General features: G+C 39.6%; 1 protein-coding gene across 2 annotated transcripts in view; it reads left to right on the top strand.

Moving 5' to 3' along the window:
• PHLDB2 (pleckstrin homology like domain family B member 2) overlaps window positions 1-21,396 on the top strand; it is a 50,802-nt gene that overhangs the window by 14,615 nt on the left and 14,791 nt on the right. The window contains exons 5-11 of one of the 2 annotated variants that reach the window (XM_062511987.1): window positions 8,965-9,093; window positions 12,660-12,815; window positions 13,567-13,677; window positions 14,418-14,507; window positions 17,670-17,813; window positions 19,435-19,575; window positions 20,200-20,299. In XM_062511987.1, the coding sequence (XP_062367971.1) occupies window positions 8,965-9,093; window positions 12,660-12,815; window positions 13,567-13,677; window positions 14,418-14,507; window positions 17,670-17,813; window positions 19,435-19,575; window positions 20,200-20,299 (871 nt within the window). The remainder of the gene's footprint in view (window positions 1-8,964; window positions 9,094-12,659; window positions 12,816-13,566; window positions 13,678-14,417; window positions 14,508-17,669; window positions 17,814-19,434; window positions 19,576-20,199; window positions 20,300-21,396) is intronic. The other variant, XM_062511995.1, reaches the window with a different exon arrangement.

Here is a 21,396-nt window from a genome sequence, read left to right as displayed (position 1 = left end):
GCTCTTTGCTGGCCTCTCCAGGCATGCAGTGCCCTTCTCCACAGGGGATGTGCCACCGCCAGTAATACCTCAAGGTCAGGAAGTTTTTCCAGGGATTTCAGCCAATGTTGTTTCCTTTTCAAATTTCATCCTCTACCTCATAATGTAGACCTGTCACTTGTGGAAATGCTCTAGCTAGTCTCTTCTCTTTCCTTAAGCTTTCCAGAAATATCTGGAAGGCTTCTGCTTTTTTTTTTTTTTTTTTTTCCTTAAAAAAGCTGCATGTTTCTTACCACTTTCACAGTTCCTGTTTAATTCACACCTCGTAGCTTGCATTGTTTTATTCTGAGCTTTCTGTCTTCGATTTCTGCCTGCCCTGTCAGGAGCCTGGCTGCTGTTTTGTGTCTGTCCTTATCAAGCCTGTGTCTGAAAAGGAGAATGGTGCTCCCACATCCCCACTCTGTGGGGAGACAGTGCACGTCCAGGTTGAGTTTGAACCTCCCTGGACTTCCCTGTCTGCGCTTTTCCTTAGGCTTGTGCACCCCTCACTGATCATTCAATTTTCAGTGTTGCCTGTGGCCACATTTCAGTTTGCCTACAGGACGTGTTTCGTACTTGCTCTTTAGCAGAAAGATGAGTTTAAAGTGGGTACCAGTAGATAGGGTGTGCAGCCAGATCCCCTTCCAAAGGATGCTGCTGGAAGTTGTAGTTGCTAAGTGCTAATAAATAACATGTTCAGAAATTCAAGAGATCTTTTGTCTTTTGTATTGGCTTTCCAGTAGCCTGAAAGTTCAGTTCAACTAATGGAGGTTATTGTAAAATCTGGAGGAAATTTAAATTTTATTGCAGCTGCCTGTTAGTGTGCAGGTAGCAGTCAGAAAATTCAAATGACAGTTTTAGTTTAAATTTTCAGTTGAATTGAAACATGGAAAGCAGCCTATAAAAAGCATTTCTTGTTTAAAAGGCAAGTTCACTCAAAACATTTTTTTCTGTATGAGGCATGGCACTAGTCATAATCAGCTGCAAAATTTTAGTTGTATTTTATTTCGTGTTCCTCTTTGTTTTAAGCAAACAAACAAACCCAGCTGTGAGTGTGTGCTCTAAACGTCAAGCCATGGCTCAATTAATACTGAAATGATCTTTGTAGTTTTTTGGGGTTTTTTTGTTTGTTTGTTTACTATATCTGAAAGTGTTGCATAAAAGAGAAAGTTGAAAATAGAAATGGGAGACAGACTTCTACAAAGAGAGTAAAATATAAAGTGACAGCTGAAGTGTTCTGGGAAAAGTAGTGTCAGCCAGCAAAACAGATGGCACTGATCCTGTCAACAAATAAAAGTTCTGGCTGCCTTGAAACAGTAGCATTTTTTTAAAGCTTGGTTATTTTGTCTATGTTGAAGTTCAGCCCTGCAGATCTGATGGAAGATAGTCAACATCTTGGCTCTGTAGTAATACAGGATCAACCCCCACCAACAAAAAGGGTGCTCAGGTGAAAGTGGTAGGTGGTCCCTTTTGCTGAAATAATTTGAAACTTAGGCCAGAATTAAGGCTTGGGTTTTGACCAGAAGTTCCCACCCTGCTGACGGTACTTTTTGTGTTATGTCTTGCTAAAACAAGTGCCCCAGTGTCCACAGGTTGGTCACAGTTTCTGTTCTTGCCTGAATATTTCACTGTTGCTGATACCTGGGGTCTTGGTTTTGGTGGAGCTGCAAGGCAAGAAGCTGTTGGGGTCCCATATCTCAAACAGCAGTTACATTTCTGCCAGGGTAAGGGAGTGATACCTGAATACACCACAAGGTGTTGGTTGTCTGGAGGTGAGAGGGAGAGCTCATTTCACTTGTAAAATGATGGTGGGGCATGAGTGCTGCATGTGATGGCACTTGTCTCTGGAGCAACTTGAGCATCTCATGGAATTTGCCACTGATCTTGGCACCTGTTTGACAGGAAACTCCTGCCTGCTTGAGTCTGATCCTTACCCATGCACCTGTTTGCAAAAACCTGTGAAATTCTTAAAAAGAGAGATGATAAATTACAATCTAATTTTTGGGACATGTTATGTACTTGAAATGGACTGTAGGTAGAAGGTCTTATACTACCTTCTACCTGACTATTTGGATTTTTTAGGTTTTGGTTTTTTTTTTCCAAATGCACTGTGCACATTTCATTTAGGTGAGGACACAAAGTTTTGCCAACTTTTTCAGAGTATTAAAGCCACAATTTTTAGTCCTTGCAAGGCAAAAGAATTGACTGGAAAACATACTGGAAGTCAGAAGGAAGGAGTGAGTTCAGGTTTGGGCTGTGCTCTTTGCTGTGGTGCAGTGTCTCTGTGTCCCAGCCCCTTGTTGTAAACCAGGGATGTATTTTGTGAGCAGGTTTGTACATTCTGTGTTAAGCTGCATGCTGATCTCACCCGAGTCCCGTGCTCAACCCTCTTAGAACATGAGGCAGGACTAATGGGGGAGTGAACAAGTGAACCAGTGGGGAAGATGGTGTAGTGCACACCTTCAGGTGAGTTGAAACCATTTCCCTTGCCTTTGTGATTATGCCACCACACACACTGTAAGGAGTGAAGCAGCTCGTGTTGGTTTACTTGGGTTTTCAATATCAGAGCTGTGGGTGGTTGCTGTTTCAAAAAGATGACAGAACATTTCAGCATCCCCACAGGACTTGGCATAGTTCTGATGTGGTACCCTGCCTGTGCCAGGTAAAAGTGCTGTCAGGACTCAGTTGTCCTGACTGGGGTAGCTATTTCCAGAGCTGTTTCACATGCCCAGTGCTTTCAGCTGTGCTGGAAACCGTGCTAGGGTATGGGGAAAAGTCCCAACTTTGCCTCCCTGGCTGTTCTTGTGAACAGCTTGGTTGGTTGGTTGGTTGGTTGGTTGGTTCCTTCCTTCCTGGAATCCTTCCTTCCTTCCTTCCTTCTCTACAGAAAAAGATGACAACGTACGTATGTGAATATCAGCTAATTAAGCTAATAATCAGAAGTTCCATTTATGTAGAGAGAGCCCTGATAAGTCCTTATTAACACAGTTTGACAAATACAGCTTGAAGCTTTCTGGGAAAGAGCTTAGTTATGGATCTTGAAAAAGTTACTGAGTACAGTCTGCTCTAGAGAGAGCTGAGCTGGACAGTAGCCAAAATGAGCAAGAAGGTGAAGCTTTTCCCTTTTCCCTTCTCCCTGGCGCCAGCGCCTTGCTCCCTGTAGTTACCATGGCAGTACTGGCAGTGGTGTTTCCAGTGGAAAGCACCTCAGGTCCAGGGTCCTCTTTATATTTACAACTTCCTTCCGACAAACCTTCGCCCCTGAGACTTAGATCAGGATTGACATTTGCCTATAAGGAAATCAGAGAAAATTGTATTTGCCTGATTGGATGTCATCCAGCTCTGCAATGTACTTTGTTTTGCACTGTGCCTCCATAATCTGTGCCATTTTAAAACATGCATTTGTGGAGAAGGATGGTTAATGATTCCCCAAACACCGTGTCTCCAAGTAAAGTGTGAGGCTGAAAGTAACAGATAGACAGGGAAAGAAAAAACAGATCAGTAAGCATGAATAAACAAGAATAAATTAGTAGTGAAATTCATCAGATGTGCTGTGGGAGGTAAACACAGCTAAAAGGGAGTTCTGGGAGACCATTTCAAAACGAGTATTTATGCAAAAGCTGAGACTCTTAAAAAAGAGGGGGAAATTATTCCTTTTCTTCTAGAGGACCTTTGACTTATGTCATGGAGAAACATGTACTCTGGAACTCCTTTATCAACCCAGGTTTCCTGTCCCTCTTCAAGAGCAGAAAATGCAAACAGCTGTCAGGGGATAACTCCTCTTTTTTGGAGCACATTTAATGTTGTCCCCATGCTTTGTGGAAATATTTTTTCAGTCATTGACAGAAGATCCCAAACATTTGAAGTTCAATCTCTTTGCTGAATTAGTACTACAAAGACTTGCAAGAACAGAGTAAAGGAAAAAGCAGCTGTCTGGTGAGCCACCAGCAATGAAAGTTAAGTATACTGGTTGCCTCTCTCCTCAATCCTTTCTCTTTTGGATGCAGAATTCTTGCTGCTGGATTTTATCCTCATGAATCTGAAAAAAATGACTTGTAGCATAGAGTCTTAAATATTTGGTAGTCAGATTCCAGCTCAGCAAGATGTAAGCAAGTATTTTAAAAGGATGAGCTACCATGTCCATAAAGTTATCTACCTCCTTAAGACACAACACACAAGATTAAATCTTTAGAGGAATACTTGTATATTCTGGATGTATCCACATAAGGATATCCTGCAGAGAGAACACTAATGACCACAAAGATGATTACAAACACTCAAGGAGAAAAACCTGAATCCACCAGCTTTCTTTTAAAACATTCATGAGGGAAATATCAGAATGAGTTATGCCCCTAATGGGAATCTTCTTACTGTCATCTAGATGTTGAAGACTGTAAGAATTTGAGTTTTCAGACTAGAATGTATTTTTCTTGTGGTTTGGATGATTGTTTCTTCATTTGCACTCATGAAGGAGCAGTGCTTTAGAATCACAGGCTTCCTTTTGCCCCCCTCTCCCCCCCGCATCTGTTCACTAGGACAACAAATTGCAATGGTCAGAGAATGAGCTTAGGAATTCCAAAGAACTTGAATTGTCTTAGTGGCAGGTTAATGTGTGCACCAATTGGGATTTTTTTTTATTTGAAGCAGAGGGATCACTTACTCTGATTTAAAATGCTTTGTAACAGTAGATTAATGCATGCATCTGAAATAAAGCCATTGTGATCTCTTGTATAGATGCCATCACTGAATACAAACTGTTATATAATAAATTAGTTACCACTCATACAGAAAAAAGAACTGTTATGAACAACCTTCTATCTCACTATGTTCCTTTTCATGTGCCTGGCATACTTTTTATTTTGTCCTCTTAATAGCTTTTGTCATGAAATTGACTGGGATTTAGTGACAAAGAATTAAATTGGGTCAAGTTTAATGCATCTGTCCTTAAAGAGATCAAGGAATGCAAGAAAGAGTAGTCAGAAAATAGAGAAAGGAGCATGTACAGTTTGCACAGGAGACTCTTACTCCAGTGGGATTTTCTGGTCAGTTGTATGCAGTTACTTTTCTCAGAAACCTGTGGGACCAGCTGATTCCATATTGAGAGGGACTGAGCATGCATGTCTGAAGTTTAGTGTGGGTTACGAGTTGTTGCTACCTTAAAACATGATGATTTATAGGTGAGTTGGACTGAAGAAAATCCTGGAGTACTTCAGACTTGATCATGGAAAATATTAGAAGTGAATCATTCAGGTTGTTGGGTTTTTTTCCTTTCATTTGCCTTGTAGACTTATTTACAATTTCTCTCTGAAACAAACACATACCTTGGGTTTTGGAGGGAGACTTTTTGTTTGTTTGGGTTTTTTTAATGTTCTTTTGGGGGGCAGGGAGACTTAGAACACGGATGAGTGAGCCCAAATCACCTAGCCCTACAATTCATTTTACAGTGAGCTGGTAAAATGATAGGGTTCTTATTTGTTGAGGGGTATTTTTGTCCAGTTTTTAGCTGGTTTTTCGAGAAGTTTTCTGTATTTCATCCAATTTACTTTAATTTCTTCTGAATTCCTATGAGTTTATGCAGGAAGGTTGGTTCAGAGGACACACATCCATGCAGCCACATGTTGCTCTACAATTTTAGCCAGCTAACCTGCCTGCAGTAGCAGACTGGAATGAAAGACAAATTGAAAAGTAGCCGTTGTCTGCAGAAATGGTGTGGAAAACCACTAAGGCTTAAAGTAGCAGTATTGATCAGGCATAGGGCATCTTTAACCACTGGAAACAACACTGAAGCAATTAGTTTGTCCTTCTTCCTGTTGTTCCATTCCTCTAGGGGCTGTGATTCCCTTTGATGCTATCCTTTCCTCTCCTCTCTGTCAGGATCATCTGTGAGATGTGCTGTGCATAATAGTCTTTGGTTTTTTGCTCTTTCTTTGCTCTGAAATCAGTTCTACCAGAGCTAAAGATTGATTTCTTTTTCTGACCCGTGTTGATCACTTATGGTCAGTGTTCATACCATGTGACATCCTGTCTCTGCCTTTGGGGACAGTGTCACATATCAATTATTTCTACTGCTACGCTATACTTCACAATTCCCAGAAGTCCTCCAGAACTGACCCAAGCATTGCCCCAATATCATCAAACCCCACGTCAGCCTTGCTTTGTATTCTGGCTGACCCAAGTTCATTCACAACATGCATGCAGAGGCAGATCATAGGCCAAGTTAGGCAGTAGGCAAAGACCAGATGTTGCATTTGTTTTTTCTGGAACTAGGATGTTAAGAATTCAGCCAGACTGCAGCTGATGTGCCTCTGGCATCCGTGCTGGGGCTGTCTGCAGAGAAGGATTAACCAAGTCTCAGCTCCCATGGTTAAATGAGGATGAGCAGCAGGAGCTTGGGTTCTGCTCCCAGCCATGGCGCCGGCTGCTCTGGAGCAAACAGATGTGGAGTCAGCCTCAGACCTTGCCTCGGCTGCGTCTTGCACTTGGCTTGCAAAGTCACAAATCTTTCCCCTTCTAGAAGAGCTTGTCTTGATTCACTCATAGAAAACACTGTATGAAAAACTTCTCATTCACATCTCTTTTCTCATTCTCATTCAAATTACTTTTTGTGAATTAAATGGACTTCACCAATGCACAGCCTGAGACGTCAGCAAACTTAACTCCACAGCTGCAAAACATATAAATGCCTCTCGTTGCTGAAAGAGATATTTCCTGTTAAGACTGCACATTTTGAAGGGAGCCGGTTTGATGGGATGCTCGCACTTGCTATGCTATAAATAGACCAGATGAGTATCACTTTCAATCTCAAAGGAATACATTTCTAATTTCTTGAGGCATGTAACAGTATCTCCGGCAGGATTCTCCGGGAGTTTTATCCTTGCTGATGATGTCTCCTCACACTTGAGGTTTGAGTTGCTTGTAGAGCAGGAATGAGCATGCTTGTAGCAGTGTACAGACATTTAGAGAGCTATTTATAGCTTCAGAGGCACTGCAGCTAAGGTCAGAGAAGTCCTTGCTCCTTTGGATGGCTAGGTGGGCAGAAAAGGCAAGCGTGAAACAAGCTGGCAGACTGTGGGCTGAATGTTAAATGGGCAGCGGAGTTTGTGAGGAGAGGAGCTACCAGTTTATTCATAGCTTTCCTTCTGTGCTGGAAGTAAGGATGATTCAGCAAATGGGGCTTCATGGGGACAGTGGTCTAGAGGTGACCTCGCAGGAGTTGTATGCTTCTCCCTCATTGTGCAGCTCCCTCGTGCTACATCCTCTGTATTTCTGACCCCTGCTGCTGTTGTTAAGACAGAAGCTAGTACAGGATCAGGTCATAGAATATGCTGGCTCAATTGCTAATTTTCAGAAGCTTAATAAAATGTGTTTGTGTTCAGCATGTTTTTCATCTGATTGTATGAACTGAGAAGCTGCACATGTGAATGAACATAATGGAGCTGGGGCTCTGGTTGACACTGGACTCGAATAAAAATTCTTCCTGTTGTTTTTAGATGCTGGGAAAACTGAATCCCAGCCCCTGATCCCACTCAGATTTAGAGATAAAATCATCCAGAAAGCAGGCAGCTAATAGCTGTTTATTACTATGCCTCTGCCATGCATAAGGGTTTGAGAAACTTGTCAGGCATAGCAAGAGGAAGTTTTCCCACAATTCAGGTACTGTGTACTGAAAGACATTCCTTCTCTTTCGCAAAGGGGGATGCAATGTCCAGTCATACAGCACCACGCATTTGATTTCAAAATTAAATAATAATTGGGACTGGAAATAGTGGAAATGAGTAGATGCTGTGACAGAATTCAGCTGTTCTTGGAGTACTCAGAATACTGCTAATTTTTGAGTATTAAGGAGAGCTAGAGACCATCCTGGAAGGAGATGCATTACCACAGAAGAACAAATAGGAGAAGAGAGCTACACAGGTGTGATTCTAGAAGATAGTAGAGAGATTGGCTTCAGGGATTTACTTGATTATTTATGCCTGGCATATCAGGCATAAATTGTTGTTTCCCAGTTATTAATTGCTGAATTGTAGAAAATGCACCTGCCATGTTGGCCAGTGTAGATGTAAGTGAAAGACATTGAAAAAGTGCTCTGTGCTCTGATTTACTGGTTCCCAAACTTTGGTCCATATAAATAACAGTCTACAGGCAAGTTTTAAGGGATGTGCAGCCAGTCTTTGGAGCAGTGTTGCACAGGAAATCATGTAGTATTGGATTACAAAGATTAAAAGACCAAAGGCTTTGGGGGGTGAGAAGCAGTGTGCTGAGTATTGCTGCTTGAGTGGAACAAAAGGAAAGCTGAACTAGTTGAAGGAGACCAGGGAAGCTGTCCCCTGTGATCCCCACAAATAGGTTACAGTTCCTATATCCTGAAGCAAATTTGCTGGATCTCTTGGTGTTTCTGCTGCAACAGGATTGCCTGGCCCAGAGTTATTTCTTTATAATGCTCTGTCTCATTCTGGCTTTTCACTGCTTGCTAAATGTACTTATCTGTACAGAGCCACACAGGCATGAAATTCATTCTCCTGGGAAGGTCCATTTCTCCCTCACTGCCAAACTGCAGTCATTTTCCATCCACTTTGCTTTCTAAAAGCTACTCTTCCTCAGCTTCACTGGTTACCTCACTAACATGGCTACACTTCCCTTATTTTTATTTATTTATTTTTTTTTACATTACGTGAGACAAGTGTTTGGGTGGGGGGCTTTAACAGCATCATCCAGGCACAGGTCCAGAGCACAGTGATGAGGAAGAGAATTAATCACCCCACTAAAATGATGAATGTTTTGTTTTGATCCTTTTGCATCCTACCATTGCATTTCAACTAACGAGGTTTCTGTCTCTGACCTGCGTGCTTCAACTGTTCAGTAAGATTTTTGCCACACACTGTCATAATCACTAACAACTGCTTGGGTTTGAAGGTAATTGTCTTTATTTTCTGGTTCATGCTTCAGGAAAAATTAAAACTTGATGCTGAGAGGGAAAAACTAGAGAGGCTTCAGGAGCTTTACTCCGAGCAGAAGACGCAGCTTGATAATTGCCCTGAGTCCATGAGGGAACAGTTACAGCAGCAGCTGAAGAGGGTCAGTAGCAAGTTTCAAGATTGCACTATTTTTTTTTTAAATTTTGTTGATTTTTTTTAATTTTTTTTTTTTTTTTAGTTAAGTGTTAACATTTTCAAGTATCCAGTGTCTGAACATATTTGCAACTTTGAATTGTAATAGTCATGAGGGTTATGGATTTTGGGGCTTTTTTAATGGATTGCTTGTAGTAGATTATGTGCATAATAGCAAAGGAATAAAGTGCAAATGTGTGGATGAGAAATCATTTGGTGTTGAATGTTTCTAAAGCTTTGGGTCAGTCACGTACTGTAAATAGCCCTTTAGGCCTGCTGGGTGATGTAGAAGCTGTTGTGATGTTTCAATGGATGGTAGAACATCATTCTTTACCTGTGTGAGCAAAGACAGGAATTGACCATCTTGGTGAAGCCATGGATAACTTCTTTTTTTCAATATATAAGTTAGCCTGAACTGTACTTGGAAAAGTTAATTTCGAAGATTTTACCTGTTACTAAAATAGGTTTATTTTGCTCTATGTTTTCAACAGTGTTAACACTGGTATAAATAAACTTTCCATAAAGTCTAACTGCAGCTTGATTTTAGTTTTGTAATATTTGAAAGCAAAAAAAAAGCTACAATAGTCAGTGAAAGAAGCGTTAGTTTCTGTGGAAAAATCTTAGTATTCATTAGCCTTAAGTGGATTATACAGCACATATAGTTAGCTTTAGTGGGTGGGGGAAATAATTTTAAAAGCATCAGTATGGGAAGCTCAAGAGGCCATCTAAAAGTTAAGTCTTTTTTTCTGTCCTGAGTGTTTGTATCAGGAATAAAGACTGTACTAGCCGCAAGGAAAAAAAAGGCTTTTCTGCTTTATGGGAAATACTCTTTAGATGTTGTTTTATTTGCAGAATTCTTTTTTGTTCTTTCAAAGACCAAAAAATAAAGAACCCAGCTTTGGAAACAACAATGTTAAATTCTCAGTTGCTACAGAAAAAGTGTGCCAGCTTGCAGCACAAGACACTTAAAGATTTTTGTATGTTACCTTAAAAAAAGGGGGAGTATTATGTAATGCCTCATACATATTGAAAGGAAGCTTTTCCTCTGCAGTCACATGCTTGAATGTATTAATTCATGAGATAGTGCAGTCTTGTTGCTGGGGGATGGTAGTAAATCTCTTTCCATTATTGACCACCAAGAGGCTTCTAGAAACCTGTTCAGTCAAATGTTATTTTTAATTTTTTTTAATTTTTTTTTATTCCATGCAAGTTGTCTTAATAATGATTTTGGATTTGAAAGTGGGACAAAACTTGAAATGTGAGGGTGTAGTTAAGTGTCCAGCTTGTTCTATTGCATATTATTCCAGGCCAGTTGTAGTGGGAGTTTGCTGTGGCTGCTGTGGTCAATGCAGTAGAGGTTATCACTAAATTAATGCCCAGTAGCTCTCAAACTGATCCCAAGTGTGACAGCAGTGATGAAATGATTGTAAATATTGTACCCAAAATAGAGAAAATATCTTCCCCAAAAATAACTGGGGGTCCCAACAAAAGAAATACATGGACCTGTTGGAGTGAGTTCAGAGGAGGCCAAAAAGATGACCAGAGGGCTGGAGCACTGCTCTTGTGAGGAATGGCTGAGAGAGCTTCTTTCAGCCTGGAGAAGAGAAGGCTCCAGGGAGTCCTTCCAGCACCTAAAGGGGTCTTCTAGGCAGTTGAAGAGGCACCTTTTAAAAGAGCAGGTAGTAGTGATAACCCAAGAGGTAATGGCTTTAAACTGAAAGAGGGAAGGTTCATATTAGATGTTAGGAAGAAATTTTTTACTCAGGTCAGTAAGGCACTGGAACAGGTGGTCCAGAAAACTTGTAGACTTCTCATCCCTGAAAGTGTTAAAAGCCAGGTTGGATGGGACTTTGAGCAAATTGGTCTAGTGTAAGGTTCCCTGCCTGTGGCAGAGGGTTTGAATGAGATGATCTTAAAGGTCCTTTCCAAACCAAACCATCCTGTGAAGCACCTGAGTCTGCAGCACGTTCCGTTGTGCTACTTTGCTAACAACAAGGAAAGCACACAGGAGACAAATTCCCTTGTGGCTCTCCAGGGCTTCAATTACTTAGTAAATTGTGCCCAGGGGAGTGGGCAGCCAATTTCACTGTAGCAGCTGGCTGCAGGGTGGGTCTGGAGTTTGGGTTGGGGTGGGCAGCTGGCAAATTCTTGCTTCCCTGTGTCTGAAATGCATGTACACTCTCCCTGTTGGGCAGAGGAAGCGTATTTTAAATGTTCCCAGTTGGGTTTTTCATGATCAGTTGCCTTCTCTGAAATCTGTTCTACTGCCTCAGTATCAGTTATTGTTGTGTACAATAGGCTGAATTTACTGACTTTCGTGGCCCAGGCAAAGCCCTTTTGGGTTTTTTGGGGATACTGAAGATGTCTGACCAGTTCTGTACTGTAGGTGTAACTGTTCTCCTGTAAATTTTAGCCCACACGTTTGCTTTTGATCTCTTCACTATCTCCTACAAGTAAAGGGCACATCTTTGGAGAGTAAGGAGAAGATGCTTGTATTCCATGTGGTGACTTGGATTCTTCACTTTCTGCATCTTGTCTTTCTCTGGTACACTGGAACCTGGTTTTGAATTCATTTTATAGAGACCTACCTTAGCAGTGGCTTATCTTGGCCACTAACCTTTGCCTTACGTTGAAATAAGAAAAGGAACAAGTTTGCTTTCCTTCCAGGATGTAGGTTTTCTTGTGCAGCAAGTCATGTACAGTGTGCTTATTTTAGACAGCCTTACCATTTACTAATGCTGCAATTATTAAACACACCCTTTTCTTCAGGATTCTGAGGCTTGTAAGCAGGTAGTCATATTATGAATGCACAGATTTTGCAGGAGGAAGATTAGCATTCATTTCTTGTGCTGAAAAGCACCGTAGGTTTTATCTCAGCATCCCTAAGTGGAAGGCAGGTGTGTTTTTATTTCTTGGTTCATTTCTGCAGCATTCAACTTCTTCTTTTTCTGACAATACATGGTATCAGTTCAGGGGAATGCATAAAAGTGGGCTGATACTTTTTCTGAAGTACTGTACCTACTGGCTAGGGTGGATGACTAGAGTCCTTAATTGCACAGGGAGCAATTTTCAGCAGTTAATTCCACGTGCAGTTCTCCGAGGGTACAGGTGTGATACTTTGTCCTTTTTGGTTGGAAAGCAAATGCCCTCTGAGTTTGGCATGTGACAGCCTCACCAGGTGGGTTCAGGCTTTGGTGGTGTCCCAGCCAGGCTACAGCAGAGCCCAGCCAGCTCGGGAGGTTTTGCTTGCTCTGAGTGCTGCAAAACAGCTCCCACACTATGCAGGTGCTTCTTAGCAAGAGGGACAGCAGGAGTGATGGAGAAAGCAATATCACAGTAATAATTAGCCCTGTTTGCTCTCTTACTATGCAAGGGGATCATTAAAAGTATTGAGATCCTGGTGAGACACGTTGTAGGAAATACATAAATATGATTTTAGGTTGATTTTTGTGTTTGTTTGCAAGAACCTCATCTGCGGTGTCCGTGAAAGCATGATTATGGGTTTTTTTATATTACCTTCTTGTTTTCCTTAAGGATGCTGATATTCTGGACATAGAAAGCAAACACTTTGAAGATTTAGAATTTCAGCAGCTTGAACATGAAAGCAGGTTAGATGAAGAGAAGGAAAATCTGACACAACAGCTCCTGCATGAAGTAGCTGAATATCAGCGCAGCATTGTCAGCAGAAAGGTGAGAGCACCAGCACTCCATGAATTTGTTCTCTGTTGCTGAGCATAAAGGCAAGGAAAGGGAATCTACAGCCTGCCCATCTGCAAGAAATAATGCAAAATGTTCCTCTTTGAAAGAGTTTTTGAAGCAGAGCAAAGACAATGGTCCAGTGACATCCCACACAGATCAAGTAATGCAATTATTCAAGAAGAAAGAAATTGATAACATTTCATGCCCTGTTTGCATATTTCATGTGAAAATGAAACTCTTTAATTTTCTCTAGAAAAGTACCAAAGGTTTTTTTTTTCCTCTTTAAGAAAGGAGATTTGTATTCTCTGGACAAAATGACAGTTATTTTAGGCTTGTTATTGATTTTGCTGTTTTGTTAAAATAATAGTAGATTACCAAATTAAGAAAATACAGTAATTTAAAAAATTAGTTATTAAGGTCCTATCTCAATCAGTTAAATGCCACTTTGTTTTCAGAAATCAGAGTTGGATCTCTAAACCAGTTCTGTTCAGTATGTATTCTATTCACTAAATTGTCAAAGAATATATGCAATTATTCTTTTGTCGCTTGAATAAGTTTCCTCTTTACTTTCTAATTCTTATTTAATTATCTCCTTCAGAGCAGTGAGCTGTCTTGTAAAAACTTATTTTCGTGCTGCTTAGTCACGCACATGAATAAGTGAACTTTCATGAATAGGATCTTTGCTACAGGTTGTCTTGAGATTTGAAAATAAATAATGTAAATTTTGATTTTCTTATACTAGGAAAAGATTTCTGCTCTCAAAAAACAAGCCAGTCATATTGTCCAACAAGCACAAAGAGAACAAGATCATTTTGTAAAAGAGAAAAACAACTTAATAATGATGCTGCAAAGGGTAAGTATTTTTGTCTTTCATTTTTAGCATGCAAATAAAAGTGCATTTCATAGAATAAAAGAATGTAGAGCACAAGAAGAGCATCAGTTGTGCAGAAGATAACAAGTTGGTAATAATGTGACAGACATTCACTTTCTAAAAAAAAAAGGAAATCTTTTGCAGTCAATCAGCAGATATTCTTAAGAGAAAGCACTACTGGTGTTTGATAATCAAGAGTGTTTTTAGAGGTGCTGTCTTCCCCGAGGACTCAAGCAGAGGCACCCACCCACGTGCTGAAGCTGGAAGCCTGTGCTCCCTGTGTGCCTGCTGGGACTGTGCACACAGTGCTCAGATTTTTGGCTTTTAATAGCCCCTGTGAGTCCATGAGATGAGCTACTTCACATCAGCTAACATCTGGGTAGTGAGAAGCTGGCATGAACCCCTCATGTCCATTTTACATTCTGCTTTTAATCATGAGAGAAAACATGTTCAGTTCACTAAGCAGAATCATGATTTTCAAAATGCTGAAGGAGCACTTACTTTGTCTGGCTGTGGTTGTTAAATAAAGTCTTTCATTTGTTTTTTTGTTCAGCACCTCCATTTTTTGTTCCGTTCTGCTCTAAAGGGATGATGCTGAAGCTCTGCTGTGCAGTTCCACTCTTCAATCCCAGTGTGTTTCTTCACATAGTTAAAGAAATGGCTAACATTTATTTTCACTACATGGCTGTTGGTATTTAATATAAAATGTCTGGTTTTAACAGGAAAAAGAAAATCTCTGTAATCTGGAAAAGAAATATTCCGCACTTTCCGGAGGAAAGGGATTTCCTGTCAGTCCCAGTAGTCTGAAAGAGGTAAAGAGTTTCTCTGCTTTTGACATTACCATAACTAACTTTTAAGAACACTTTATACAAAAGCACTTCAGTATGTAGTACTTAGTGAAGTCCTAGTCATCAAATCTCTACAAAGTAATTTCATGCTATTTTTTTAACTTATTCATAGAAGTCTCAATTCATTAGTGAGCAAAAATAGCTTCTCTTGACATTCTTCCAAATGTAACTGGTATGGCTTTAATCTCTTGCTGTGGAGAAATGATTGGTGTTTTTGTGTGTGGAATGTGTGTGTATGTCTAATTTTCTCAAAACAGACAATTAAACCTCATTGAAATGAAGAAGAATGAGATCTATCTTACATTAACTGTTCAAGTACAAATACAGTTTGGTCTTATTTTTGCATTATCATTGCCTCCCCTCCCTTATTCTAAGGCTCTTTGCTAAAGGATGAACAAATGAACATTTTGTTCTTTTTAAAAAGCATTGATTTGAAGACTTTGAGCTATTTTGGTTCTAAGATACATATTGAGCTATTTATTTCACTTTTTTGAACAGTTAAAGGAAGCAGAAAATTTAGCATTTAAAATATAGTGACAGGCATGTATGGCTGCTTGATTAACTTCTGCTTAAGAGTTCTGAGTGGACTTGCTGGATCTGCTTGTATTGAAGCCCTGAACAAGGTCTGCCACATTCAGTGAAGTAGGTGTCACTCTGGAAAGTTGGGCTTTTGAAGTCTAAAGCAGCCTTTCAGCACCTGGGAACTGGGGACTTGCTTATTTGATCTCCAAGTTCCTAGCATGCAGTTTCACATGCCAGTGGGATTGAGGACCCTTCCTTGCTTTCTTAGACTTTTAGTGTCCTAGGTTGTGTTCTGACCTGGACATCTGACCTTCCACCAGGACATCTGGCAAGTCTAAGCTTCACTGTTTTCCTTTTGAGATGGATCTGCCCATTCTCTCACCAGATAGTAGATGCTATCTGGTTGGTTTTTATTTTCACATACACTTCATGGCTTGTTTACTCACATACTTCAAAATGCAACTACATAGAGTGAGGCTGCACTCTTTTTAATGAAGTTGATTATTCAGTGGTGTCATTCCGATTACCACAGTGAAGTCAGTCAAGACTTACTCCAGGGCAAACAAGAGAAGCAACAGCAAGCATTATCTGTTTCATCCTCAGTGCTTCCACAGGCTCTGTCCTATGAAGGAAATACCTTTGTCAGATGCCATGTTTGTCTTGGTCCAGTTTAATTCTACTCCGACTGTCCTGGCGCCTTTAAAAATCAGGCACCAAAGACAGGCTTGCAGAGACTGCTGGCACAGCAGTTCATTACACCATAGGGTTGCTCATGCATCAGTCAGGTCTGTGATCCAATGTTTGCCAGCCCTCTTCACCAAAGAACACATCTGTAACCCTCTGCCACCACTCTGAGCTGACTCACAGCCTGCACAGCAAGAGAGTAACACTCACATAAAGAAGCAGGATGCTTATCCCAGTACTTAAATAGCCAAGGAAAATCAATGCTGTTTAAAAGTTCAGCGTTAAAAAAATTACTTGGATGACTAATCTGACTTGAAACCATTTATTTAATTAAATGTAACTGGGGTCTGAGCTAGTGTACAGTCACTTGTTGTTTACTTAGGTTTTTATCCTCTTTCTAAATCCTCACTAGCATTGTGAGTCAGAACTGAATGTTCTTCATATAAAGGTGAAAGTGTTTATATCTTGAATATTAGCACAATATTGCATTACAGAATTGCTGAGTTTTGGTTACTGATAAACTGCCCCTATAAGATGGTTAAGCAAGTTTTATGTCAATTCATACTGGATTCTAGTTTACTGTACTGTGGTCACATGTTTTGAGAGATAAACTTTAGTATCTTAGCCAGTTTCCTCTATTAATGGGTCACCAAATAATATGAGAGTTAAGATTTGTTTCCCATTTGTAGAGTGCTTTGTTCACTGTATGATACATAATTTTCCAGAACTGTCTTATCTGCTTGAAAGAACTGATAGCATACATTGAAAATTATGCTAATAGATAGTAGTGTTGGTAGTTATTTTCAAGCTGTCTTCTATGATCATTGGTAAATTTAGGTATTTCTAAAAAGAAGAAATACTACAGCAGTCTGTGGCTTCTCTTAGGGAATTGCTGAAGTATACACACTGATATGTGTGCACTTTGTTGGTGCAGTAATAGAAACACAGCCCTTGCCACGCACTGTCAGTGTGAAAGCAGCTTTACATCTTGATTTAAAAATAAACATATTTCTAGATCATCCTTATGACATTGCTTCAACAGTGATTTACTCTTCCTTTTGCATAGCCTTGTTTTCTATGGATAAGAAATAAGGACATTTGACCTTGTACAGCCTGGTAGCCTATGCATAATGGATTAGAATCCATATTTTACTTCTTAAAAAACATTTGTGCAGTTAACACCAAAATACATGCAGTAAGTCCATTCTGCCATCATATCTTCAATCTGCTTGCATAAATCTTAACAGCAGGCAGAAGCATACTGATGTTCTTGCCATCCCTCAGACTATCACTTTCTGTATGATTGCTTAATTAAAAAAAAAAGAAAAGAAAAAAAAAAGGCAAATTGTAATGGCTGCAGGGCTAACACTAACAGCATCTTACCTGGTTCTTCTGGTAACATAAAAGTTAGAAGTGTCTTCCAGATGCTGCAAAATGAAAATATGTTAATGTAATTTATGGGAATGGCTTGTCCTTACAGATGTCCTTCTCAGTTCTGTTAGTCATTCAATATAGTTAGGCAAGAAACAAATCAGGTCATTTAATCAGAGACAAAAAAATCTTAAGATTTCAGAATAAGATTTATTCTTCCTTTTCACTCAGTCTGCTTTGCCGAGAAAGAGCTACATAATTTCTAAAGGGTATTTGCATTTTAGTAAAATCTTTTGGACACTTAATGTACATTTGAATTTTGATTACACAAATACTTTTGGAATTAAATTAAGAACAATTTTCAGAATCCAAGTATTTAACACTCGAAAATCTTGATGGTAATTTTATTTTATTTATGATTAAGTAGTTTAATGATAACAAATATTTGGCTGAATCACTCTAAACTAACATTCGTTGTACTGGATACATTAATACTCTTGCATGTCTTTTGGCTTTTGCTCCTTTTAACTTCTGAATTCCTCCTTTTAGGGCTATATCAGTGTAAGTGAAATTAGTGAGCTGTATGGCAATTCCACGAATATATCCCCTTCCACTCAGACCCCCTCAGATGTTGAAGCAGTTGCCACTGAGCCTTCCATGGCTGTGCTGACGAGCCAGCCACAAAATAAAGAGGTTTGTTTGAGACACATTTCCCTTTGTTTGCATTGTTCTTTCACAGCTGCCTTTTTATTTTCTTTATTTTTTATATTTTGGTAATTCAACATGTAACAAACTGATCTGAAAGCAAATTGCCCTCTGCCAGTTACCAAGTCAGATAACAGGTTAATAGTAAAGCTGAAGGACTGCTCCAGCTGTAAAGTGTCTTTGATGAGGTAGATGGGACTCTGAAGGCCAAAAAACCTGAATTCTAATGACCCAAGCAGCACTAAGTGACAAACTTTGCCTGCCAAACGCTATAATGTAATGCACTTTTGGGAAACCATCTGTGGACAAGCTTATGACAACTTGATTAGTGGTGTTCAGGTGTTCATTTTGTGTGTTTTGTAGCTTCTGATTCTTCCAGCCCTGTAACATGGTAGAAGTATATCTTGAGTTGTTATGGGTGATGAATAGCTTCTACCTATCTTAGCTATTTCATGGAGTCTGTCCAGTCTGTTTTCTAGCTTACTTTCTTTTCTTCATTCTTTGTGAAATTTTGATTAAATCCCCTTTTAAAGGAACGGAATAACGTTATAATTGTAAAGCCACGTACTTCTGCATTGCAATAAGGCAGAAACTGGTTTAGAATTTGGCATTGGTGTGCTGCTTCTGGTAGCTCAGTATGCCTTGAGAGTTGCAATAGAGTACACCTCCTTTCCTACTAAATGCTTCAACAAACACAGTGCTAAAACTGCAGCTTTTATGTGCCATATCTTTTGAGAAATTCCAGAAAGAAAACTCTGTGTGTAATTTCTCTTTTTTCTATAAAGCTAAGATCACCTCTCTGTTCTGGATTTGTGTTTCCTCACTCTCTTTCTCCTCGCTCTATTGCTCAACTTCCATCAGTCCATTGGCCTGAGGTCATGGCTACTCATGTAGATCCTATTCCTTTATCTGATACACCTCCACCTCTGCCAGCTAAGAAACACCGCAGGCAACAACAGGTAACAGATTCAAAGCTGATAACTTGGGATTATTTTGTTTTGTTTGCTTTTGTTATGGTGGCCACAAAATTGATTTATGTGTGAGGACTTTAGAGTGATAGACTGTAAGTCAATTGTGCTCAGAGTGTTGCACTTAAAGGCAACTGCTCATTTAAAAATCAACACAATGTATTATTGAATGTTTCCGAACAAAAATTCACCCTTATAATGAGGAGGCAAATGTTAATATTCAGGAGCCATTGTAACTGTCAGAGGTCTTGCAGCAATAATGTATATGTGAAATCCTAAATTAATTTTCCATATACATTCGAACAATGACTTTCAAAAGCTGTATTGGTTCTAAGCCACCAATTCATTAGAAAAACTTCGGAGGAAGACTTTTCCTTTGCAATTGGGTTCCACTTGTACACTAGACTTGAATATTTAACACAAAAGAAAAGGTACAGGGACATGTACATAAAATGTGCATATGAATTTAATGCATTTTTTAAATAATTTGGACTTTAATGTGATGGAAAGCACTGTGAAGCAGGAGGTGCTCTGTATGTTAGATTTTATTCTTTCCAGACTATCAGTATTTTCCATATAGAGTATAACTGAGCAAGAGCATCAATTCATTTTGTCAAAACTGTATCAAATTCCCCATGAAGCATTTCAGAAACCTGGAGGAGCGCAAGAAGCAGCACAGGGAGTGCACGTACCTGAGTGATACCTTGCCCCACAAGAAAACCACCCCATCTGTGTCTCCCCACTTCAACAGTGCCACGCTGGGACGCAGCATCGCAAACAAAGTACGTGGCTGCTGCTATTTACTATATTAGTATTATTATTATTATTATTATTACTATACTATTATTTCCTCCAGTCTCTTCAGGAAATCCTCTACTGGGTTAGAGGGAAGGCTGGGTAGCACTCTTAAGCATTACGTAACCCCCCAAATTCATGCATGAAGTTGACTTTTGAAATGACTTTCGGTTTATTATCAAATGGGAATATATATGAAACCTTCTGTACTTCCAGCCGCTCTTCTGACCTCTGGAAATGCAGTGCTGTAGTACATTAATCATAAATACATGATTTCTGTCTCAGGGATTGTATTACTGGGCTGATTTAAATTGATTCTAGAGACACAACGTGTTGCTTTCTTTCCTACTGGAGGCCTCTAAATGGTAAAGTTATATATACAGTGAAAATACTCTTTATTTGTGACATGGTGAATTAGCAAACCGCAGGAAGGTGGAGGTAATACTTTGAAAACATTTTGGCCTAACAGAGACTGTACACAATGGAAATATCGATGGCTGACTGATATGACATGACACTAATATCCATGACAAAGCACATTATTTTGCCATTGCTGATAAAAAAAGTCTTGAAATACAGTTTTAAGTACATATTTACAAAATTTTCTGCAGGGACATTTACCATTAGGACAGAGCAACAGCTGTGGTAGTGTACTTCCTCATTGCCTGGCAACCATGACCAAAGAGTTGGAGTCGAGAAGGATGCACAAAGGTAAGACCTTTTCATTGTTTAATTTCTGTTTAAAATCGGTGTTTAGTTTTTCAGAAATAAGACTGAAACTGGTGTTGCTGTAATCAACAGGTCTGCAAAATAAAAGTTTACTTCTTGGTGACAAAAGCAAGCTCTAAATGTAACTGATTTTTTTGATAATGGCAAAATAAGAGGTTAATATTATGATGGAGGTGCATATGTAGTTTTTAAGTACACGGTCACCAAATATAATTCAGTAAACAATAAAAGTATATTGAAAATACATATTGTGTTAATTGGGTAATTTCTGTGAGTGATTTTGAAGCAGTATCTTGCATGTTCTTCCTTATTTTTCCTTCCCTTTTTTTTATGTTGGGATCTTAAAAATTGTTTTTCACAGGCACATGTTTTTGCCTGGATAAGTTCCCCAGAGAGAGATCACTTTGAGAAACTGTGACTGTGGTATTATAAGTGGTCTTAAATATTTGGGCTCCAAAATGGGAAGGGAGAGAGCTGTTCTGTTGTTCATAGATGGCTGTGTTTTTTAATAGGGACACAGCAATCCCAGATGCAGAAGCAAGCTACACCTCTGAAACATGATCTTGTAGGCTATGGGGTTCTGTGTCTGTTGTTTGCTGACTTGAGTCAATGCATGTATTTTCTGCTTTAATGAGATGTATTATTCATCAATCAAAAGGAGGCACTCCTCAGTGCCATCTGTCAGTTTATTTTCTTTCCAGCATCTGCATCACCCTTATTGATACCAGTGCAAGAGGTCCTTGTGCAGAGCTGCACTCAATGAGCCTGAGCTGAGCTAGATCCATCCCGTTGTTACAGGACTTATCAGATCTTGCTGCTCTTAAAGGTCAAAGCAATGACTGAGGTCAGTCATACACACCAAATGACTCAGGGATGGAACAAGCAAGCTGAAAAAGGATCATGACATACTACAGCTCCTTTATAGAGCTGATCCACTTGTGATTTGTTGGTTTAGAGTTTTAGCTATGCAGCAGTGTTGTGGCTAACTTATTTCTACGTATTTAAGGTACAATACAAAAGGAGCTTCACGCTCAGCTTGGAAGGTGTCTTCGATGTAATGTGTGTGCCAAGATGGAATA

Source organism: Cinclus cinclus, chromosome 2 (assembly GCF_963662255.1).
Source record: "Cinclus cinclus chromosome 2, bCinCin1.1, whole genome shotgun sequence".
Classification (NCBI taxonomy): Eukaryota; Metazoa; Chordata; class Aves; order Passeriformes; family Cinclidae; genus Cinclus; species Cinclus cinclus.
This window is presented reverse-complemented; position numbering and strand designations above follow the sequence as displayed.